This window comes from Serinus canaria, chromosome 2 (genome assembly GCF_022539315.1).
Source record: "Serinus canaria isolate serCan28SL12 chromosome 2, serCan2020, whole genome shotgun sequence".
NCBI lineage: Eukaryota > Metazoa > Chordata > Aves > Passeriformes > Fringillidae > Serinus > Serinus canaria.
The window spans coordinates 147,318,874-147,344,917 of NC_066315.1; the positions used below are offsets into that span (position 1 = coordinate 147,318,874).

The window sequence follows — 26,044 nt, forward strand, 5'->3', positions numbered from 1 at the left end:
CAATCACCTTGGTAAACAATGTCCAGACACATTCCAAAGCAGCAAAACACAGGAGAAGCAAATCAGATAATTATTGTTTTCATTTTCCTCTGAGGCTTCTCAGCTTCCCAGGAGCAAAATCCTGGGCAAGGGATTTTTCCAGAAAACATGACAGTGACAGCAGGTCACTACAAGGAGCAGGTTTAATGGACAGTGCAGGGCACAAACCTCACAGCAGTGGATCCAGGGAAAAAAATTCCCAGTGTGAAAGGTGAAACAATGACTGGAGCTGAACTCTTTGGAGCATGAATGAGGGAAGGAGGTTGCAGAACAAGACAAATGGGCAGAGGTTCCATTCCTGACTGCACTTTTTGTGCTAATGCAGACTGGTCAGAAGGCATCAAGGATACAAGGACAGAAGTTACTGAGATTAATGACCAATAATTCCACTTCTTTTTGCAGGTATTCCTGCCATCCTTCCCTTTGATCCTGTCCTTCTCCTTACCACAAGACAAGCAGCCTCCACAAACAGGAGGAGATTTCAGTCTTTCAGAACAGATCTGTGACAAGGACTTCAAGTATTTTTTGATCATTCAGAATGTACTGTCATGTACTGATAGCATTTCAGGGCTCTGAAATTTGAGCATGTGGAGTGAAAATGAAAAAGGAATTTCTTTATTCCCCCTCATATTGAGAAAAAAGTATCAAGGAATTATATACTAAAAAGCAAAACAAATTATGCTTTCAGTTACTGTATAAATGTAAAAGTACTTATCAGTGATTCTTCTTCTTCTGTCTATGTTTCTCTCTTATTTTTTCCTTTCTTCTGTGATAATTGATCTGAGTTAACAGTCACGCCTGGACTGGATTTTTAAGATATAAAGAGTGAATTTTTGGCTTGATACATCCTTTTTGCCCAAAACCAAAGTTTTGAGCACAAAAAATATTGCAAAATTATTTCTGCATATTTCTGTGAAAGTCCATGGTTTCAAGCAGTAAAACAAAAACCTCAGGTTTGTATTCTAAAGCAAATAATGCAGATTTAGATTATGTCCTGTTTTACTCAAGCATTGATGATGCACTCAGGTGGAAAAGCTTTTATTCAGCATGTGACTAACACTTAAATACAACCTAATAAAATCATCATTTAATTTAATTTTTCACCTTGGAAGGGAGGTGCTGATCTGCAGCCTTGGCAAAGCTGGAATGACTTCAACAGTGCAGCCATTGGTCTTCACTCCTGGCAGATTGTCCAGAAGGCAATCACTGAAGACTCCAAACACTGAAGTATGATAACCTGAGTTTTAGAAGAAAACATGAGTTATGTTGTGAATTTGCTGTTTTCTGGCAGGTCTAAAAGTACCCAAACCACCACCTTCTCCACAGGAAAATCTTCTCAGGACACATAATATATGTACAGGACTTTCAAACCCCTGAAATAGCAACATGAATAGCAACCTGACAATGTACAGACAACACATGTTCACCTCTGCATCTGTGGCATGTAAAATAAAAGAAATTGTAAAGAGCCTCTGATTTCTACAATGCATTACAGTAACTTCTGCAGAATTCTTTACCAAATCAACATCACAAGTCATGGCATGGATACCATTTATACCTGTCACCAAATTCCCTGGGGCACATAAAACATGTCAACCTTCAACACATATTCCCTATTTCCTCAGAAAAATGTTTACAGGAAAGAATCTAAACATCCAGAAGGATAAAAGAATCCTGAAGGAAATTATTAATGGAAAAAATATGCAGGCATAAACACAAACACCTGCCATGAAAGGCTACAACTTCTGAAAGTTCAATTTAGTAGAAAAATACCTTTCCACTGATTCCTTACCAGGCAATGTTTATGAGTTATATCTGAAGGAAAATTTGATACATTGACAAACAAAAAGCTGCCAAGTACAGAAATCAACTCCTCTACTTGCAATACATTTTTAGTCTGTGGAGCTCAAAGGAGACAACTACAGTACAAATGTTCTGAATACTTTGATGCTATTCTGTATTTACTGAAATAGTTTCTGAGAAAAAAAAAATCACATGAAAAATTGTTTTATGAGCAGACACAAAAGCACTTAAGAAGAACTCAGTGAGAAGTTTCTTCAAGTTCAAAGCCATCTTCTTTTAGAGCTTAGCTTTACTAAAATGGTTCTTATCCTGTATCCCAACTTTGCATTTCAGGAAGACATATTTAAAAATGTGATCTGGTAAGATGATTCACTCCTACTACATGTTGAATCCATCCTCTCCACATATGCCTCCTTTTCTAGGTCTGCTAGCCTTTTGTAAAAGCTCTTTAATTTTCTTCCTCACTACAAACACAGTTTTATTTAGGCTTATTAATGAAATGATATCTTGACTGCAACAGGCCATACACCCTGGCTAAATTGTTTCCACGGAAGCAATCTGCAAAAATTTCTGTAATCTTACATGAACACAATTAATTAAGGGAAAAAAAAAAAACCTGCCAGATTATCTTCTGCATTCTTAAGAAAAAAGTTCAAGTAATCCTCCTCAGAAGCTTTCCAAATGAAAGCATTAATAAAGGGGAGCTGGAGTTCATTATCCTCTTCCTCTCACACATGAGATACTCCAAGAATGTGCTTGTTACTGCTGCTGCAGCCAAGTGATTCATCAGGCTGTTTTTAATGAAGCCTGGTGCAGGGAACAGATTCCCTGTGTTCCTTTTTTCTTTTCCTTACCCAGGAGAATTCAGAGTGGGGAACACACACGTGGCAAACAAAGCCATGCAAGCCACAGGGGTATAAAAGTCAGGTTGTTCTGCCAACAAGGAGTGAGTGGAGCCATCCCTTACCATTGACAGTGATCTGCCCTGTGGTTTGGGGAACACCAACCAGAGTCACAGGATAGAGCCCAGATTCTGCAGGGAGGGAAAGGGCAGCAGGGAGAGATTCAAATTCTACTCCAGTTGTCAAGAGACCCTGAAAAAACACATTACACAGATAAATCCATTTATGATATACACTTACATTTTTATGCTACATACTTATATTTTAATCCCATGCATTACATCAGCCAAACTTTTATGATTTATTCCAATTTACTCATAGCAGTTATTCTGGGTTTGAGTTGCAGTGACTGCAGCGTGCATCCAGAATTACAGCAGGGTTTGTATTCAACATGGAAATGTGTTCCAGCAACTGAGCTGGGAAAGAAAAACTAATAAAAATTTACACCCAAGCCCAGTTAAAAAAAAAAAAAAAAAATCACAGATATCATCTGCATGGTGCTGGTTTGTACCTCCATTTAATTGTACCTGTGACTTTAACTGAAATATTTGATAGATAGTGAAAATCAAACATCAATCACAGATCTTGCTTAGCTTTAACTACATGCCCAAAATATGTTTTCTAAGAGGAAAAAAAAATTGTATTTACAGATAACAGGGCAAGTCTAGCTTAACCATCCAACCTAAATATTTCAGTGAGTTGGAATAATGCATTCATTTTGCTGAACTGATCCTCTCAAGCCTAAATGCCTGCAGTTACTCCCTTAGTGTCAGAGAAATCTTTTAGTATTCTAAATTTAAAACATAGGACAAAATGAGAAATTAAGCACAAAAAAAAAAATCATTGAAGAAATTTCTGAGCACAGCATTACAGTTATTAGTAGACTGGGGCTTTTCTTTAAGCTTGGTTAATGAATTGAAGATGCTTGAGCATAGAATGTGCTGTTAAAAAAGTAAACTTGATTTTGGAAAGCATATAAATCCAAGTTACCATTGTTTTTCTAGACACGTATTTATTTTTATTTTTGAGTGAGGATGCTACAAAGACCTCCATCAATAAAAGCAGTGAGCACAACGAGATTAAATCTCAACTCCTGTGGATGCTTCATGAGAACTGAGACCCTTGTTAAAGAGGAATGTACTTTTGTGAAGAGAGATGAAGAAACTCACAGTTTGAGCCACAGAAAAACACATACCATATCCAAAATCTCTAAAATCTCTAATTCACCTAAAGCTACTCAGGCTTTGTGGAAAGCTGCATTAGAGAACTCTGTCCTTGAGACTGCACAAAATTCCATTTCACCATTGTGCTTGAGCTGTAAATAAATACACTGTCAAACCCTCATTTCTACTGAATTTTTGTTTTCCTCCCATTTTACATGAAGACTTCAGCTGTCAGAAACCATCCACAAAACCACAAGTAAAACCTAACTTTGTCTTTCTATGTATTCAGCACCCAGTGTATCAGAGCACTGAGACTCTTTGATTCTTTAATCCTTCCAGGGGGATTCACCCCATAGAAATGGGATGAACATTCTCTCTTTAACACTGATGTAGCTTCAATTTTCACCACAATTCTGCTGCTTTTGCTTTGGCTGAAGCAAACCTTAGAACACACAAAAAAGCTGACCCCATACACTCTCCAGAACTCACTTTTAAAAGTGCTACAGAAGGCTTTTAAACTTTATTTTAGCCTCAAAATCACTTGGCCTAATGATCTATCACTTGGCATAATATTCAAATACATTTGAATTATTCAGGACTCATCTCAACTAAAAACTTTCATCCAAGGACTTCAAGTTCCGCAAAATCAGTGATAAAAAAACCCCCAAACCCTCCAGTGTCTTGTTTACTATCAGCTGTAGCAAATGTAAATTAAAAAACTGACAGGGACCCCTAAATATTCTCTAATATGTAATGCAAACCTTGAAAACAAAGGGATTTTTTAGAGAACAAACACAATTTAAAAGCCAGAACACCTGCACTAAGCACACACTGTGCCTGGACTAGAAATTGAAGAGCTTCAAGTGCACTAAAACAAAACCAAGAAAGCAGCAGTCAATTCCCCCCCTTTCTGAGTTCTACTAATCAGTAAAACTTCCAAGTTTTGAAAAGTAAAGACATTAAGAAAGCATTAAAACTCATCAAAATGGGGAAAAAAATCAGTATAAAAAGAAATTAGACTTCAGATTTCCAGACATAAATTGAAATCAAGATACTTACCTTTAAAACTTAGTGACTTTTAAAAGACAGTGACATATCTTAGAATGTCTGAAAGATGATTTCAAGAGCACAATTTGCTGAATTGCACAATTCTGCAACATTGCCCAACATTGCCCTCTGGTGCCTGAAGTTTTGCAGTTTAACAGTGAAAACCCAACCAAGGCTGAAGTACTCTCACATCCATTAACTAAAAAATTTCAGCCACACCACCAAAAGTAGGGAAATGTGTTGGATTTCTTTTCCTGAGAGTTCTTATTACCTTATTTCAAGTAGTAATATTTAGTAATCATTTAGTCACCACTTGGTAATCATTTATCTTTCTGACCCTACAGGAACAGATCATCCAAATCCAAGTTTTCCTCCAGGGAATATATGAGTCAGGCACACAAAAAAATGTTTCCATTTCTTTGTATTCTTATAAAACAATTTAAATTGTTTTAGAGAGAATGTATGCATGCTTTCATCACAGCATGTCTTTCAATCACTTCAAATCCCATTTTAGTTTTAGAGGAACAAAACAACTTGCATGTAAATGGCAGCATTTGGGGATGCTGTTAAAATAACAGGAGTATGTAACTGCCTTTTTTAGGCTTTACTTACCAATCCCAAACTGCAATCATTCCTTTTTTAAAGTAACACGACCTTCAAAGTTACTTTCCATGCTGAACATACTCGTATACCATGCTGTCAAATACTTTAAACAAAAACTAAAATATTTATTTTAAAGGAAATTTTCCCTACTATTTCTAATATGGTTATTTCAGGTAGAGCTAGAAAAACACCAAACACAGCCATTTTTATTCTTTTCCCCCCTTCACCTTCCTGTGTACATTCTTGTCTAAAACATTCTCCACTAAATGCAGTGTAGCAGTAATTAAATATTCCCTCAAGACAGCAGAAACAGCAAAAGATGTGAACTCAGGAAAGAGCAGTTCATGGAAACAATTTAAACCATCATAAGCAAAGTTGTGGGACTGATTATACATTCAGATTTATCAAAATTTTAGATGCTCTTTTTAAACATCAAGGTAGAGCTCTTGACTAATAGCACAATTTTCAAGTTAAAAAAAAAAAACAAAAAACAATGGCCATTCTTTAATGCATCATTAATCAAAATACCACACCTGATTGTGTTCAAATAAATACAGGTCCCAAACAGAAGGAAAGCCACAGAAAAGGCTTTATAATACTTAGTCATTCTTGAAAAATGACTAAGTATTATAAATTATACTATTCTCATGGGTTAGGGGGTAGCATTTTTTTTTCCTTGATATTTATTTATTAAATATTGTTTACTGTATTTATTAAATATTTATTGATTTCTTGATATTTATTTATTAAATACAGTTTACACTGTCTGTAGATCTTGTAGCTTTCTTGGAACCATGGCTATATTTTCCACAGTGAGAACAGAGAAAATGCTTTCCCTCAATACATAACATTACCTCAAAATTTCTTTTTTTTTTTTTTGCCTTTAATAGGAAACTTGATAAAAAAAGATGAAAAAGTAGTTGAAATCTTAGAGAACTTAACATTTTGCACTGCATCTTCATATGTATTTTAGTAGTAAATCAGAACAAACTGCAAAAGAGCTGGAGGGCATCACTCAGAGACCTGAGCAAGACTGTACAGAAATCAACACTCCTGGCAGAAAAGGTGAAGTGGTGACACAAATGTGCAGCTGAACATCCCCTCTCCAGGTGACCTGCACCAGCATGGCAAGAATATTCTGTCTAATCCATCACAGCCAGCTCTGGTTAGGCTCATTTTTGTCTCTCATTCTGCTGATTTAGGGTACCTGCTGAGTTTTATTAAAGCATTTGTTCTGATCAACCCCAAGATCTCTCCTACTTCACTTTATTGACTCACACAACTGTGGGAGCTAATAATTCCATGCTCCATGATTGAACATTTCCATTTGTCATTTTACAAACACTACTGCACTTTCCATTGGACCAGCCTCCTAACTATATGGACAAAATAGAAACATGAAATGGAAAAAGACAGAAAATGAGCACAGAAATGGGGCAGGAATGAAGAATAGGTACCTAATTAGAGTCCCAAATCAGAAATATTCATTACAGGAAATTAACAGTAAAAACAAGAAAAATAGGCCAAGATACTTGAGAACAATAAAAAAAATAACAAAAGAAAATCGATTGTTCAGGGTTTCTCATCAGAGCAACACTAATCAAAGTCTTGTGTCCACAGCTTCATATCAAGCCTAGAAACTCAATGCCTTTTACTTAAGCACACCTCAATTAACCTACATGGACTCAGCATTAATACTTCAATTAATGAAAAAGCTCTGGAAGCCTTTCCATGGGGAATCATTCTCCTTAACAACCTGTGCTCAATATTAACTTGTTTACCATCACAACAGAAATTCAACAAACAGAAAGACAAAGTAGGAGAAGTACCATGGCAAAAGCCTGGATTTCCTTTCACATGAAATGAGTAATTTATCAGAACAACAAATCTAAACTGAGGGAAAGGGGAAAATTTTAAAAAATAAATAAGACTGTAGATTTCAGTACAGTTATATACTGGTGGATGGTGGAGCATGGAAAGGACAAAGGGAAATTAAAGCAAGCAATGGAAAACTCAAAGATGATTGGAAACAAGCCTGAATGATCTTGCAAAGGTGAGGTGCTGAGTCAGGCAGGAGGAAAAAAAAAGTTGTGGGAAAAACAAGTTGAAACTGCCACTAAATGGCACAAAAGGATACACTTGCTGTGAAATTGAGTCAGTGAGAGTAAATAATCAGAAAGAATCTGATAGGTGATGAGAAATCAGACAAGAAAAGGGTATGGGGACTGCAGGCATGGGTACATGTTAATAATAAAACACACCATTTTAAAATATTAACCAGCCCTCTGAATTATTAAAATGAAAACAGAGGAGTTTATTCTTATGATAAAGTAATGCCTATTCCCACAATCCAGAAAGTTCACAGATGAGACTGGAAAACCAACAACTTAGGCTGGAAATAAATTGTAGAGGTCATCTTGTTCAGCCCAGTGCTCAAAGCAGGGGTAACTTTGGGGGTGCTTTAGGGTTTTCACATCCTGTTCACTCAAGTTTTAGAGATTTCTAAAGATGGAAGTCTCAGGTTCTCTCTGGACAAGCAGTCCCAGTGTCTGATCCCCCTCCTGCCTGGGAAAAGGGAGTTTTTATCAGGGAGGGAAGTTTCCCAAGGCTGCAGCTCATCCCCTGCCTCCATCCTTAGCTGGGCACCTCTGGGAAGAGCCAGCTCTGCTTTTGCTGCACTTTCCCATTTTGGGATTGAGCAGAGCAGTAGGAATTACCCCAATATTCTTCTCCTCTACAGGCTGAACAGATCTCGGTGTTTTTGTCATTTGGGGACCTCCAAACTGGCCTCAGTTCCAAAGACATTGTCTCTAAAATTCCAAATCAAGGGGAAAAAGCACTTTCCTCAACTTGCTACAGTCTTCATAAAGAAACAAATCTACCAAAATCAACCTATTTCTCCAAGTGAGGCCACATTAGTGAGGAGCAGAATTTCTCAAAGCACTGACTAGAGTTACATTAATCACTTCAAAGATTTGCATCTGGCTGGCAAATTAATTCCTCTTGTGCTTTCCAGTGGAACTGGAATTCAGTGGTAATTCCAAGACAGAACTTTATTACAACAACAGGAAAGAGAAATATTGGTGCTACTACACTTAATTTGCTCAGGGAATGGATGTTGTGTAGACCTACACACATAACTGCATTCTGAATTCTTGAGTGCATGGAAGCACTCAGAAGTAATTTCCTCATTAAGAAATTTTCCAAGTTTTTTAAATATATAATGACATAATTACTTACACAATACAAATTAGACTGTAAATCAAAATGTTCTTAATCAATTAATTCCCACAGAGACCCTTCTGATGTGCAGCTTTACAACTACTTTTTCTATTAACTTCTAAAAAATTGAATACTTCTGTGAAGGTGAGAGAAAATGCTACTGGAGAAAATGGCATGTTGTCTTCCAAGGATTAATTTTATTGTGCTATAAAAACAAAATCTTTGGCATGTTCACTTCCCATGGAAAAGCACTTTATTATATGTGGTTTATTATCAGTAATTTAAGTCAACTTGTTTGACTAAACACTGCAGCAGACATATCAATAAAAACAAAACCCAAACAAAAATCATGAGTAAATAAATGTACACTGATTCAATTAGCCTGACAGAACAAAGGGCTCTAAGAGATGTGATTTATATTTAAGGCAATACTAAAGGTAAAAATATTTAGCATAAAGGAAAATGCTGGATTAGGACTGAGTGGATATTAAGTTGGTCTGGTAGTTACAGAACTTTTAACCTTTAAATGGATAACATTTTTTTTTTAAATCCTGTTAGTTGGAATAAAGAAAGAAAAAAAAAACCCACAATTTCCTTTTTTTCAGGATACAGTGCAAGCAGCCAGCTGAAGTAGTAGTAAGCTTGAGCTTGATCCTTCTAGCCTCACACATGTCTCCAGTGGTTTGGCCTTTTTTTTCACTCCCTTCTGATCATCTGACATTAGAGTGTTTTCAAATAACATAAATCACTGGGAACAACAAATCCAGGGGCTGAAGTTTTTATTAAAACCCAAAGCTTCTCAGACCTAAGTGTTTTAGTTCATCAAGTTTTTAAATTGTGGTCAGAATGGGAATTTGAAAAGCAAGGATGAATGCAGACTTTTAAACAACAGGAGCAAGGGTATAATAATTATGAGGTTTTGGGTTTAATTATTACTTGAAAACCAGTCTATGTAAATCATGTAGCAGGAGTTCTACTCAATGCAGAAATGTACAGAACTGTTTTATGGGGGAGTGCCAGTAAAGCATTTAAACACTCTGAGTTGCAGAGATTTTTCTTTTCAATACCTCATCTCCAAAAATATGAGAAAATTGGTAACACCACACTGTTAAACTGAGCTTATGCTGGCCTAAACCATCTTTAAGGAATATTTATACAAAAACATATTTGAAAGTCCAAATGAGATTTTTCTTCAGAAAGAGAGTAGAAAGAGAAGATTTAGAAAGATGCATACCATGTTTTCTACTCGGAGCTCAAAAGGCATCGGGTTGTACACCATCAGCTGAACTTCACACACATCTCCCTGCACCCACTGGAAGTCTGCAAGGAATAATCACAGAATTAAGGCAGGAACTATCTAATCATAGGGTTATAAATGAACAGCAGCAGCTGAGCTGTCAGATTGCTGTAATACTTAATATGTCTCTATAATCTCCACAGCCCAAGCCCTGCTCAAGAGCATTGTGTGACACAAGCTGTAAATCCCAGGCAAAGCAATAGGGGAAGGGACTGGAAATGTTCATTAACACAGCAAGAGTGCTCCAAAGACCCAAGGCTTCATTGGCAAAATTAACTCAGGCAGCAATTCAAAACTCTACTTCAACACATCCTTCATGTTCAACACTTGAATAATTGGAGTTTTGGAGAGTAAACATGGCCTTGACTTTGGAGACCTGGAGAAGAATCAGCCAGGTAAGAAATGAACACAACAGCAAGAAGGAAACCACAAGTTCTCATACAGGCACAGATGATTATATGGAGTAAATACAGAGACAATGAAGTAAAGTGGGCCAGGTAACAAGATGAGCCTGCAGTTTATATCTTAGCACAAGAGACTGGTCAACTTTAAAGATACTTCACTCTGCCGATTTTAGGGGGGTGGGGGGGTTGAGTTTTATAATTTAAGGAGATGAGGCTGGACTAGTGGAAGGTGTCCCTGCCCATGGCAGGGGAGTTTGGAACTGGATGATCTTCAAGGCCCCTTCCAACCCAAACCATTCTGTAATTCTATGGTTCTGTGGAAGATGATGGAGGTCAGCAGCAGAGATGCAAATTTTGAGTAATTGTTCAATGCAAAAAAATTATATCATATCAGCACTTCATAACCTTTTCAGCCCTCAAGTTTGTGTCTACCTTCCAGATTTCTCACAGTGAACCACATGCATCTGAAGAGCAGAATTTAAACTGAATGTGGCAAGATTCTCCCTGCAAGCTGAGGATTTGCAGTCCAAGTAAACAAAAGGTGGTTTAATTACATTTGTTAAATAAATCATGATTACAAGCTAAATTATAGCATACAGGGATTCGTTCTTACTAGTTTACCCAATGATTTTAACATACATTGCTAACAGTTCTTCTACTAGGATATTAGGAAATGTCCAGTAAAAAACCTGGATAATCAATATTAAGACTTTAATGCACAGTTGAAGCAATCTGTACTCTAATTGTACATTCACAATCATTTACTTTCTGATTACATTTTGCAGGCAATATTAGAGAGCTCAAGGGAGATGTACTTAATGCAAATGTTTAACTCAAATTAATGCTAGTGGAAATTAAACACATACATCCACAGATGTTAATGGGTGATATTACTGTGAAACCTGAAAAGCAAAACTGTTGATTAAAACAAAACATTCACATTCACAGTGATATGAGGTGTTCTCTACATTTCACATTTAATTGCTTATTAGTGTCCATGATGTCTTGTGCATTCTCCAGCCCCCAAAACAGCCAGTGACTGCTCTGCACGGGTACAGGGTTAACCTTTGTGGATTACTACAGCAACAAAGGCACCTGCAGTAGCACAGCAGTCCTGAATCTCCACATTCTAGCAATCACCACACTGAGGAAAGTCTGTTCTGAAAGCACAACCACCCAACAGGGCTCTCCAGGCCCAGGACTCATCCCACCATGATTCACTTATGCCAATGATGTCAAAGCTCTGGGACTGGGCCAAAGCTTCCAGCTGGTGTTTGTTCCTCATGCTGGGGGCATCAGGGTAGAAATATTTCAGGTGTGGTACCTTGGGGCCAACACCTGATGAAGCAGATTGAGGGATCCCATCAGGATCCTCAAGGTCTGGCACAAAATCCCATTGCTCATCACTGGGGAGCCTGCTTTTCTCCCTTTGCTCTTTCCAAGCTAGTTCAGAGCTCTGTCAGCAAGCCCCATTGCTCCTGTGCTAGAACTCCTTTTACATCTGAGAAAGGCTCATCCCATCAGGTGTCAGCAGGCCAGGTGTTGATAGATGGTCAAAAACCCCACATTTTTCCCATTGACACCAACCTCGAAGCCATGCATCGATGGAGCTGCCTGGTCCTATCAATGTTATTCCTTGCTTCTGGAAGGATCAAGGAAATCACTCCTGTGCTCCTGATCCCTCCACCAACTGTCCCAGGGCCTTGAAGTCTCTTTTGATTTGCCTTGGACTTCTCTTTGTTGTTTTGTTGCTGTCAGTCTGAACAAACAACAGCAGACAGGAATCAGGGGGTCTTTCTAGCTGGAATTTTCCAGTGATGTCCCTTACCTGAGCCCCAGACCTTCCATGAGCTGGGTCAGGTCTGCACATGGAGCTCTCTGCTCTCCCTAGAAGGGAGGGAGTCTCCTGTGAGGACCACCCTTCTTCTCCTGCTAGCAGAGGAGGTTGTGATGCAGGGTCCAGGTGGTGCTGCTTTAGGAGGTCCCTCTGCCCCAGAAGGACCCTCAGCCACCTCATCAGTTGTTTGGCCTTCTCATTCCAGAGCCTCACCCCTGTTGTAGAAGGTGCCAGTCCTACTTGTCACAGGAGGAGGAGGAACCTTCTTCCTGATGCATGCAGTGACCTGGTTCCATCCTTCCCCTGTAACAGATCCCTGACTGACAATCCCTCCACTCACCACCCTGCTGGGCTTTGAGAGTCCCTCTGCTCTGAGAGTCCCTCTGCTTCTCCACTGCAGAGAGAGGGAGGTGATCACTCTACTGCCCCCTGGGCTTGTCAGGAACAGCTGTGTCCAGCCCTGGTCCCCACAGCTGGGAGGGACACAGACAGACTGGAGAGGATCCCAAGGAGCACCACAAAGGTGGTCAAGGACTGGAGAACCTCCCTGATGAGGAAGGAGTACAGAGTGGGATATCCTCTCTGGGGTGAAGAGAAGGCTCAGGGGCAATATCATCACAGTATTCCAGAGCTCCAAGGGCTGCTTAAAGAGGACAGAAACTCTTTCCTCGCAAGGAGCCACAGGAAGAAGACCAAGGGTAACAGACACCAGTTGGACTGAAACAGGTTTTATTTTCTTACCAATTTTTTGTTGTTTCAGTAAGAACAGTGATTCAGTGGAACAACCTCCCCAGGGACATGGTGGAGTCTGAATCAATGGAGGTTTTTGGAGATGAGATTGAAATCCCCTGTGAAAAATGTACCAGGGCAGTGCTACAGAATTGTTCCTTGGGGGAAAAGGTTTTGAAAGGAAAGGTAAAATGAGCTATATTTGTGTCAGCTAATACAGGTACAACAGAGCTGCTGGATTTACTAACAGAACTATATTAAATATTCTTGCTGCTTCAGACTATCAGCACTCAAAACCAACAAAACACTTCATGTCAAAAATCAGGAGGTTTATTTTTTACGACTAGCATGCTATTAAAGCAATTGAACTACAATATAATTATCCCTGTTATTGTTTCCAATCAGAAAAGCTTATCAAGTTGAAAGCTGAAAACATTTCAAGACTTTCTAAGGGGTTTTGTTTCCCTTTGGTTTGTCAGCAGTGCTTGATTTCCTTTGCTGTAAAACAATAATTTAACCAAAATATGGAGTACTGTCTCCATGTAAGACAAACAGTTCATTTGCTATTGTTGTTTTTAATTAATGTTAAATACATGCCATTAAAATACTCTCATTAATTTCGAAGTTAATACATTTCTCAGCTTCTTTCAAAAGAAGTATCTGCTATTATTTTGAATTTTCTTTTGTTTGCTAAACTTTGAAACATTAGAGGCTTTTAGCAGCGACTGCAATGTTTATATACTTCAAAAGACAAATGCTGTACAGGATCAGAAGCAATCAGACATCTCCTTAGGCTAAATAAAAACCTAAAAGAAGAATGTTCACTGTAAAATGTAAATCTCCTACGGTACACAAAGCACCAAAACAAATGCTAACCAGCTCAAAAATGCAGGTTCCTTTTGTATCAGTCAAGGAATGAGAATATTGCTTTGGACAATGATGTGACAAAACTGGGAATAAGGTTTTATTTAAATGAAAAAAACACGACATGCTATAGCTAAGAGATTAAACGTTGAAAATTTAATAGTAATTAAACTTTCAATGAATTATTAAGAGAAATCAAGAGACCATTTTAAGATGTTCCCCTATGTGCACATTTTTTCAATTTATCCTTTAACTAATTCTTCTTAATCTTTTTTTAATTTCTTTTCTCTTTTGACATGAAAGTAGTGCTGCAGCAAAGTCACACTGAGCCAAGTGCATCCAAACTGCCAGATCATCATCCCTGCCTCTGCACATCCCAACTGTTCCTGTTTCAGCTGTTTATTGAAAATACACAGCACCATAAACCCAACTGGAAAACCCCGTTGTTCTTCCCAGGGTGAGGGATTTCACCTTCCTCATAACCAGGTCCTCAGCAGGGGCACAGCCCATTTTTGCTGGAAAGAGGAAACCACAGAGACTCTTGGAGAACTGGCCCTGCAGGAAGGCACAGTCCAGATGAACAAGGAGCCAAGGTAAGATAAAACATCCTGCAAATTTCAGAAGTTTTTACAGTCAGTTCTCTTCCACAGTCACACAAATCTTTTTTGTTCTGACATTGATGCCTCTGGTAAAATTATCACGCATATGAGAGGCACAAAAGCCACAAAAAGAACTACCAATATTTGTCACTTAATCCAGGATTTAAACAAATTTCTAATCTTTTTCCAATGGCACAATTACTGCACTGAAAGGCTTTATAATCTTTATAAAAAGAAAACTACTAATATTCCTAACAGGGTTTAAAGAATTTCTCTTGGCTGATCAGGGTCCAATCAGACAGTTCATCACTCTGAGTTTATGTTAAATCAGATTAGGAAAAGGAAAAACCAGAACAGTGCATTTTCCTCAGGATACTGAAACTGTGGTGGCTGCCAAGCAGAGCATGTCAGAACTAAGTTTTCCCTGAATTCTCTTTTGTCTGAGAGGGAAATAAAACTAGTTTATCTTTCTTGAAAAATCAATATTACCATCTATGAGACTTTATTCCTCTTCTGAATATGAAACTGTGCCCCAGAGAAAAAAAAACTTTGTTCCTTCAGGACTTGAGGCTAAAAAACTGGTTATCTCAAATGAAAGACAGCAATGTTCAAGTTTGCTTTCCTTGACCACAGAAGATTCTCTAATTTAACAGAAGAACAGAAAATACTGTAATTATTCTTACCTATTTTCTTATTTCGTTCTTCCCCACGACTGTGAGCAATAATTGGAGAATATATGAAGGGGCTTTTGGTTGACACATTCTGACCAAGTAAACTTTTCATTTTGTGAGGTCGAAGACTGGTTGGGAGGTTCAAGAGCTTCACAGATCTGGTGAGTAAAAATAACTCCTAATTATTTCATTTATTCAATTTTGTAACAGGTGGCTGTGTTAAAAAAGAACTGATAAATATGGAATATAAGTCTGAGAATAAAATACCTGAAATGGAACACTTGGAGCAAACATTTACAATACAAAAGGAAATAACACCAACCCAAGGAAATTGCAGTTTCAGAAAGCTCTCAGAAAACAAATAACAAAAGGAAAAAATCTTCTTTAGAAACCAACCAAGGCAAAACTAGCCAGAACAGTGATTTGAAATCCAGCTATTAATTTTTGAATACAGACTAAACTACAACTCCAGTAGAGAAAGCAGCCAAATATTCAACTTAAGCCCAAACTAGAATCCAGACAAGATTTCCTGGGCAACACAAATAAAGAAACTTCTCCACAGTGAATAAAGCTGATTTTAATACAGTGAAAATGCAGAAGGAAGGAAATGTCCCAGAACTTTGAGGGGGTTTGTTAAACAGCCAGACAGCAATTACAAATAGAAAACAAATTATTTATAAGGTTGCATCCCTGCTAGACCCAAATCCTACAATGCCATGCAGGGAAATCAATGTTCTTCCATTGCTCAGGGGAAAGTAAAGACTAAATCTTGAGCAGAAGAACAAGCAATAAATTGGTGGATATTCAGTAAAATCAGAACCATTCTATAAACCTGTAGGACACCTAATTACTTCAGATCAGGAACTCAGCACAGTAAAGAACAGAAATATCAGTATCACACTAATAGAAAGTAGACACCCACAAGAAACCAAGACAATGTGTTTCTGCTGAAAAATAATGCAGCTGTAAGAGTAACAGAACACAGAAAAGTTCCCTCTGTGAAACAAAACACCAGATAAGAAATTACTAAATAACACTAAAAGTAGGTTGAACAAGAAATAAATCACATCCATATGTTACATATTGGTGATACTTAGTGTCAGCATCAAAATCATGCGTAAAATCCTAGGCAATGAACCTGAGGAATAAGAAGGAAACTGAAAGAGACCCCTGATATTTCATATTTTAAAACCTCTTCTGATAGAGGTTTTTACAAATTAGAATGCAACTTAAAGCAAAAATATGAATTAAACTGATTTGAGGAAACAAACATTGAATTTGATATAGAGGTGATAAAAAGGGATTTTATTTTATATACAGAGCAAAGTGCTTTGGCTCCTTCATGGTTATTATATAAATACTGGTGGCTAACCTGCTTTACCTGAATGCATGATAGTGGAAGGAATGTTCCTCAAACATGTATCAGAGAGCTCTACCCTCACAGGTCAGACATAGAGAGAGCAGATTTTAATTCCTTTGTGTGAAAAGCTTCAGTGGCCTGACACCACTGAATGCAAATGAGTGACAATTAAGAATTACTGACTGATTTCACTAGCTACCCAGCAGATCAAAATCCTGTATTTGGAAAATGCTAATTAAAAACAACCTTGCTTAGATGGGAAAGAAAAAATTTTTTTTGTTGTTTTTAAGAAATCCCACTATACTAAGTAAACAGAGGGAAGGGAAAAATGGCACAGAGTTAATTTGAAGTAGTAAGAAAAATATGCAAGGACAATAAAAGCAGCAGTGGTAAAAAGAAAGAAAAAAATTCTGCTTTTAAATATATTAGTAAGACAATTACCTTTAACACAGGTAAACCATAAAAATGGGAATAGTGCATTTTTTATCTGAGAAAATACCAGATGATGATTTAATATCGAACATGAGTAGTGAAGTATAAAGATTTTACCTTGCCAAATCTTTTCTATTGACTTTAAAGTACTGGGGAGAAAAGGCAACATTGCCACTGTGTTCCTGTTTCACTGTGGCATTTCCATGTCTGACAGTATTTTGATTAAGAAATCCACATCCAAAATATGCACCCCACATTAAATGGATTAAAACTCGTAGACCATGAAATGCCAGCAGTAAACAGAAGTCATCCCCATCAGTAAATGTGTGTTTCTAGAGGGCTCTAACATGGATTGAATCATAAGCTGAGGTTATTCAACATTCATCAAAATGATATTTCCACACATTTATAATTGATGTCACAAAAATTAGCACAATTTAGCTCAGAGAGCTCTGCAGTCCAGCAGCACAGCTGGTTCCCAATGGGCTGGGCAGCTCTACAGCACCAGATCTGCTGGGCAGATGTAACCAGAGCCTTTACATGTAAATTCAACTAACATTTTATTGGAGCACAAATTTTCATTACTATGGCTTTTATAGAAATTTTAACAGACAAGAAGGAGGAGGAGAGGAGCAGCAGTTCTAAAATGTTAAATAAAGCTGGATTCCTCACCCCATGGCAAAACAGAAGGGGCAATTCCCAACATTCCAAGCACAGCCAGATCAAGACAAGTTGACAATTTAAGTGGATGTTTGTCCCCTTCTCTCTAATTGACATGAAGTCTTTCCCACTGCAGTCTTGGGAATCTCTTGCCAGAGTTCTGACTGCTCTCTTCTTCCAGTCTTTACTCCCAGGTAACAAGTGACAGGATAAAAGGAAACAGCCTCAAATTGCACCAGGGGAGGTTTAAATTTGGTCTTAGAATTTTCTTCATGGAAAAGGTTGTCAAGTATTGGAAGAGGCTGCCCAGGGAGGTGGCGGAGTCAACATCCCTGAAAGTATTCAAAAAATGTGTGGATGGGGCATCTGAGGACATGGTTGAAAGGTGAACAAGGTGGTGGTGCTTGGGTTGATGGTTGGACTTGATCACCTCAAAGGTCCTCTCCAGTTTTAACTATTCCATGGTTCTATGATGCTATGACTAAATTCATGACTCCCATGAAGAGGATTCAATCAGCATTTGCCCCATTTTCTTCACTATTCAGAATACTTCTTCTGAATAGGAATTATCTTTCCTTCAAAAAGAAAACGTTTTCTTTCACTCTTCTGTTATTGATACCCAGGGGCTACTTTCTCTCTCTCTCTCTCTCTCTCTCTCTCTCTCTCTCTCTCTCTCTCTCTCTCTCTCTGTCTCATACCAGGCTTCAACCTGAACAAGTTATTATCCATTGGCCTGACTGCATGATCCATTGGCCTGACTGCATGATGTGCCTGAATGGAACTGAGATTTAGAACAGGTCACTGAAGGTGCCAGCTTGAAAATGCAGCATCTGGAAAGGGAGAGGTACAAAAAGCACCATTTCCAGGTGAGTTCCAAGCTCTGTGGATGGAGACTGCATCCACCTCGTGGACCTTCAGTATTGAAATGATTAAGTATTCAACTAAAATCTCAGCTGCAGCAAAATAGCTTCCTTCAATTGAATAAGAAACTGTTGAAGGACAGTTCTTCAAAAAACAAAACTTCTCTCTTGCTGAAACTAAAGGCCACAAAGTATTTTCTGGCCAAAGGCTCTATTTTTGATCAAGAGCTCTCAAAACAATTTGACATTTTGACATTTTTCCATGTTCCTGTGATCCACATGCATAAAGTGAGATGACTGCATCCTTTCAGTATCCCTTAAAATTTGACAGGTACTGTGAAAAAGCTAAAGATTGTGTTTTGGTCTTACTTCACAATAGGCAGTTTGGTGAAGGGAACAGGAGGGAGCTTCAAACCATCTGGAAGAGTGATGACTTCCATTGTCCCAGGGCATTTTGCCGTGTAGCTTTCCAAGCTCTGCGTGACATCTTTCTTTTCTAGAAAATAAAATTGAAAAACAATTTCAAACTCACATTTAATTGAGACTATAGCCTTTTTTTTGTACAAAATAACTCAACTGGCATGCCAACTAATTTCTGCATGCAGCACTTGGAGTTATGTTCAACCTCAACAGATGGATCAAATATAAATAAGTGACCTTAAGCAAAAGAGTTTTCTAGATTTCTCAGAATTTTTCAAGTGTCAGTCTATACCTACTTTTTTTAGGGTTTTTTATTGTATTGTATTGTATTTTGTCAAAAACACAATTTTTTACCATTCCACCTATTAAATCTATATATCCAAACAAAACAATCAGCCTCACACATACTAAGGTTATTAATAATAGCATTATATGGGAACAAAGACTGCTCTGAAACATTAGATTAAATAATATCAAAGGCAATGAAGAGAAACAAATTACTTTTGATATTAACTTGTGTGAAAACTATCTAATCCTCAAAATAATTGTACTGTGTTATGCTACTAAATCATAACAACAGGAAAGAAATATTTTCTTTAGTTTTGCTTAAAAATACAGGAACATTCAAACAAACATATATTATTTGGGTTATCTTCAAGAATGTACAATGATTGCATATTAGTTTTATCTAGCAATTATTTTCAACAATACATAAAACTGTGTCTCCAGAAAAAAAAAAAAAAAGTCTATTTGGAAATATAAATCCTCAACACAAAATTGTATTTGATCTTTATGGTGCCTTCCAACCCAAACCTTTCTACAATTTTATGATTCCCTATTTCTCTGATGAAATGGAAATCTGCAAACAGAGAAAAGTCTGGCAGTGTTTGTTTAGAGAGGAGAATGAGGCAGCTGAAAAGACCTATATTGTTCTGAAGTGAATATTCAAAGAGTGTTGGAAGGAACCTTAAGGTCCAACCTCCCTGCCATGGGCAGAGACACCTTCCACTAGACCAGGCTGTTCCATGTACATGCTACCAACAGAAATAATTATTCAATATCAAAACTGTATCTGGAAAATACTTAAAACATCAAAATACTCAATGATAAAACTAAATAGGAAAGGGGAGGGTGATAACAATTAGCTATCAGTAGCAGTACTACCAGAAAAACCTGACGTGTTAATTGGGTTAGACAGCAAGGTTTTGGTAGCAGGGAGTGGCCTTTGGGAGAAGGCACCAGGGTATCTCCATTCCAGACAACCCCAAACCAAACCTGCTGCTGACCAGAGCTGGGCCAGTCAGTTATGCTGGTGGCAACTCTGAGAGAGCATATCTCAGAAAGGGTAAAAAATGCTGCATAGCAGCTGTGAGAGGGAGGAGTGAGAAAAATGTGAAAGAAACATATCCTGTAAACCATGCCAAAAATACCAAAACTTGCCCAAAACACCATCTTGGGCCTTGAAAAGCACAAACATCCAGCAATGCTTGTGCTGCCCACACCAATCCAGCTCAGTTGGTGAATTCTACAGCCACAGGAGTACACACTCCTTCAAAGCACATCAACATTGATTGTAATCCCCTTCACTGTGGAATTAATGGCACATCACTGACAAATTGCCTTGCTCGTGCCTGTGTTTCACTGAGCCATTCCCCCCATTTTAATTGCCTGTAGGGAATGTTCCCAAAACCACATTAATTAGACATCCATATAGACTGAGAGCAGCATAGCACAGCCAGGAGCTGTGGTGGTTCAAGGCTGAGTATTACCATCAAAATTTCAGGTTATTTGCCATATTATGAGCATAGTGCAAGCAGAATTCACCCAGATGGAAATCTTCACAGCTACCAGGAATGATGAAGGTAATGCTACAGCATCTGCTTAATTGTGCTTGAAACCAAAGGTCTGCCATCCCAGAGCACTGCCTTTCATTCCCCAGTGTGAAATACTGTCAGTTATTGTTCTCAAAGAAAGCAGGCTGCCATTTGTAAGAATTTGTTTACAGATTTTTCAGTCACATGGTTATTTCCTGGCAGCAGCTCCCCACGCTTTCCATGAGAAAAAAGCCAAACCAAACCATTTTTTCTATGTTGATGTGGTGTGAAACACAGCTTTAAACATGCTGCTGCCAGGCCAGCAGCTCAGTTCTTTTCTTAACACCACATCTCAGCCAAGATGCTGAAGGAATCCACATCAGCAGGACACAGGAAGCATTCACAATGGAAAAGAACTGCCTAATCCTGCCCAAGAGCCACTTCTGAAATCCAGCACTGGAACCTTCTCCCTCAGGAGCACCTCAGCTCCCTGACCCCTGTGCCTTAATGGTTGCCAAAAACCTGCTACAGAGATTGCAGCTCTGAATTCTCACAGCTTCTGGCTGCCTGACATCCTGTTCTGACAGAACCTCCTGGGAGGAGCCACTGAACCCCTCAACCTCACTCCTGACCCACAGTTAGGAGATTTCTGTGATTGTTATCACCAGCACTTACCTTTTGGAAAAGAAGGGACAAAAACCAGCTGCTCTTGGAGGTCTTTACCCACCTGGTGCCTTCATGCTCATACAGGTCAGCAGGAAGGCAATCACCACTTGATCCTGTGATCTGTGAATTCACCTCAACAGCTTTAAAAGCCTGTCCTGCAGCTGGGAGCACTACTGGATACTGTTGTGTAGATATTAGAGACTCATTTATTGAGTGAGGAGTGACAGCTTATTTTCTCATCTGGATTAACTATGTTCACAGGTTTTTCCCCTCACTTTCTCTCCAGACTCACTGTAAGACCAGGATCACAGAATGCAGAGCCTCTGGCAGCACTGGCACGTGAGCACATTCTGCTCAGTTTGTTCAGTATAACCCCACTGTATTTTCCCCATTTCATACCAAATTGGCTTTGACTGCTTCTGACAATCAAAATATTTGCAACTTTTTTCCACCCATACTCTTAGAATTTCATTGCTCAACTACTTCACCTCAACATAACAAGCACTGGTTTTGTGTCCAAGCTGCTTCAAACCTTCTTCTAATATGAGAACACAAAAATCTGAGAGCTTCAGATGCACAGTCAGAAACCATTAGTGACTGAAAGCTACTAAATGTGTTAAAGACAAGACTTTCTGCTCGTTTCACAGTCCTGTGGAGCAGTAATTCACAATAATGGAGCCATTGAAAAATCAGACCAGGACAGGACACAAGGTCAGTTATAGACTAACATTTTTAAGCACTTCTGTAACTGTGATTTAACAGTGTAACACAAACAGCAGCTCATGTCTTGGCTGATAACAGAAAATTAGAAGAACACAACTGTTGCAACTGTGCTCTTGAAATATCTGAAGACATTTAAAATAGCTGTACTTGGGTTCAATCACTATCCAAGGCAAATAATAAAAACACAGCATTTATTCTTTGGCAACAATTGGTTGATGTTTTGTTGATTAAGCCACAATGTCCCCTGCAGAACAATCTACAGCCAGGTGAAATACAGAAAGGGAACATTTCCTGTCTCACCCACCAATCCCACAGGAACAACTTCATGTCCTTATGGAGCTCACTAAAATATTGAAAACAAATAGCTCAACACCTTCTGACTCCCATTTTACCTCAGTGATAGGCCCAGAATCAACATTTTAACAAACACCCTTATTGCCCAGGGTGGTTTGTGCTGGCTGAGCTTTCTCCTTCTCCCTTGAAGACATCAAATAATGGTCACAAAGGAGAAGTCTGAGGAGAGCTCCTGCAGCAGTCCTGACTCAACATTCTCATGACAGACTCAACCATTTCCTTAATGAGTGAACAGTAATATATAACAAGACAGAAAAGGCAGTCTGATGATAGGAAAAAATCAAGAGAAAAAGCAGTTTTTGCACCCATAAACATAGATATGACCTTCCACTGCCTGGAGGGAACGTACAAGACAGATGGAGACAGACTTTTTACAAGAGCATGTAGAGACAGGGTAAGGGGAAATGGATTCAGACTGACAGAGGGCAGGTTCAGATGCAATATTAGAAAAAGAACTATTTTCTGAGGCTACTTCTGGCACAGGTTGCTGTGGCTGCCCCATCTCTGGAAGTGTCCAAGGCCAGGCTGAATGGGACTTGGAGCAACCTGGGATAGTGGAAGGTGTCCCTGCTCAAAGCAGAGATGGTAACTTTAATGTTGCTTCCAACTCAGACTACTCTGTGATATTTCCTTCACACACCCACACAAAATGAGAATTGCTTGGTGAGCCCTAGAGAAGAGAAAGTCCATGTCTGCTTCCAGGGGAATCTTCAGTCTCACTCTGCCATGAAAATGCAGTGTACTCTTTAAACCAAAGAATTTCAAAAAGGCCACAAAATACATTAAGACCCTCCCAAAAGCTGCAGTAGGAATTGATTATTCACAGACAGCAACCACCACACACCTTTTACTCTGCAGTTAATCACAGATTGCAGGGGGTGGGCAAAGCTCCTCAGCCTTTCAGGCAGTGCCTCTGGTCTGGGCAGGGAGCACCACATTTGTGTATTCAGGGCATCTCCCTTTCCCAAGCACAGCCAGGCCAGAGGTGTGAGCAAAGCACCTGGGCAGGACCTGCAGGATCAATCCACTCCTGCATCACCAGGGCTGGAACTCAGCAGACAGAGCAGCTCCTCTCCCTACAGGCAGCACCCTCTGCTTTTCCACCCCATTAACTCTGACAGGGATTGGGTGATGGCACTTCCTAGTTTCAGTAACAAACAGCACCATTAATATTTTTCTGAAAAATACATGGAACAGGTAAGCACAACTTCAAACTGCTCAGAAATCTCATACTTGAACAAGCTGCTTTGACAGCAACACAGGAACCCTGAGGGTTCATCCCACTACTGCAATAAATGTGTGTGCTCCCCACTGACTCCAAAGCTGTTCTTAGGGAGAAAGGCACTGGCAGCCACCAGAGAGTATGAATCCCATTTCTTTAAGAAATCAAGCAACATAAATCTCTAAATATACAGCAGAGACTAATGAAATTCACTGTTTGACACAGAAAAGAGCAGAAACTAGAAGAAAATAATTAATCTATGCTATGAGAAGAGTTAGATCTGCTTTCATGAACAGAGCATCATGAACTATATCAGACTGACTCCACCCACACAAAGGATTCAGTTATTTGCTGTGTAATAGCTCATCTTTGAAAAATAAGTTCTCAATTTACTACTAACTTTGCAGGAAAAGGGGAAGAAAATAATATTTTAGAAATGAATGAATATAGCTGTCTTTTAGAAGCAGAATGTTTTCCACTTCTAAAAAGACTGCCACAGAGACAAAGAATAGGAAGAGACTATTAAACACATCACAGTCTTCCATTACAAGGCTTTTAATAATTGTATAAAATGTATACACATGAAGTCCCTGCCAGTTTGCACCAAAATATTTCTATTTAAAACCTGACTTAAAAAATCGACATAGCTGAAGACAATTCATAAAGACACTATTAAAACTTTCAGTGGCTGCTTCTCCACCACATCTCAGAACCTCAGGTATCTGCATACTTTCAATACTAAAAGTATACATTTTGTGCACACAAAATCAGTATATAAACCACTGAAATCAATGCTACTTTTTTCAGGTTAAGGAACACCAGGAGTCCTACCTTTACAAAAAGTGGAATCAATTAGACATAGATAACTTCTATAACAAAAAATGAAGTTCAGGACTGCTGTAAAGCTGCTTATGGGCAAGGCATGTTTTGCAAATATTCCCAGATACAATGGTGTAACTGTTAAACACATCTGAATGTGGATTTCATGTGGAAGAAGCAGAGACAGAGGATGGAAGGAACAACAAATTCAATTCTGCAGGACATTTTCCCCCATATACTGTTATGCAATGTGGAATGAGGAAAATGAGGAATTTGGCCAGAAAGGTTTATCAGGATTCAAAATTTCAATGTCTTGACCAGTGATCTAAACTTGCTTCAGAAGAGGATGGTTTAACTGTTGAAAAAAATGGGAAAGTGCCTGAAAAACTTAAAATGAAGACATGTCAGCTCTCTCTCCTAATGTACAGTTGATTTTTCCCATCCTTCTGCAAAAACATCTCTTCAGTATCACTCCTACCCCACTCATCTTCCCTTGGCACATCCACTCACACTCAATGGACACCACATGGGGAGCTCACTAAGGTACATGGATAATCCATTTTTAAACATGGATATTTCTTTTTCCATATAAACTGCCAATTGCAACAGCAGCCTTGACTCCAGTGCTTTAATTTGAATTTAGGGTGAAGAGCAGTATTGAGTCTGTTAAATGTCATATAAAATGTATTTGAATTTTAGTAATATAGCACTTCCTAAAATAGCTTCCTTTGGTACAAAAAAAAAATTAGCACTTAATAATACAGCACAAATTCTTCATGTCTTCATCTGTCCAACTGAAGTAGCTCTTCCCCAAAGGAATTTCTTTTTTTTTTTTTCCTGGAATAAAAACCTTGCAATGTGCCTCCAATTGCACACCTGTATGTTTTCCGCTCAATAACTGAGGGAAATCACACTTCTTCAAGATCACAGGTACCTACATGAAGACAGCAATTTTGGGCTAAAGCTCAAAGACTTCATTTTGCTCATGAGTGACCTTAAAAAATTAATAGGAAAGTTTTGCCATAGAAAAGCATTAACTTACTGTAAGAACTGAACTGCTGATCATAGCCTAGGAATTTGGCTATGGCATTGGCTGGAGTTTTTGTCTGTACCTCACTGGCACACAAGTCTAAGCAAAGATAAATCACATGTCAGACTTTCAGGCTGGTCTGGAATGCTAAATATTTGATTCACAGTGCATTATTTTTGTCATATAACATACGACTTAAAAATTTGTTGTGTTTCATATTTAGTGCTATGCAAATGAATTTAAATATTTTATTCCTGTTGCTAGTTTATTCTCTTTCATTCAAACTTCAAAAAAAAAAAATCAGAGTCTAAAAGACATTTAATTCGGGTAAATAAACTACACCCTCTTAATAAAGCAGTTTGAGCAAAGTTATTTAATAAGTTGTCTTGTCTCTACAAAACACAAATTCCAGGGAGACATTCTAAAGTTGGGGGTTAGAAAAAGCAGGAAGAAGTGTAGCAGCAACACAACAGTCCTGAAGTTTGATAGCACAGAACTGATGAA

The 26,044-nt window shown here is 38.5% G+C and overlaps 1 protein-coding gene across 5 annotated transcripts in view; it reads right to left on the bottom strand.

The window, feature by feature from the left end:
• TRAPPC9 (trafficking protein particle complex subunit 9) overlaps positions 1-26,044 on the bottom strand; it is a 450,102-nt gene that overhangs the window by 388,015 nt on the left and 36,043 nt on the right. For all 5 annotated transcript variants that reach the window (XM_050970901.1, XM_050970902.1, XM_018914195.3 and 2 more), the window contains 5 exons: positions 18,862-18,988; positions 15,193-15,338; positions 10,014-10,099; positions 2,810-2,936; positions 1,144-1,276 (listed from right to left, as the gene is read on the bottom strand). In XM_050970901.1, coding sequence (XP_050826858.1) covers positions 1,144-1,276; positions 2,810-2,936; positions 10,014-10,099; positions 15,193-15,338; positions 18,862-18,988 — 619 coding nt within the window. The remainder of the gene's footprint in view (positions 1-1,143; positions 1,277-2,809; positions 2,937-10,013; positions 10,100-15,192; positions 15,339-18,861; positions 18,989-26,044) is intronic.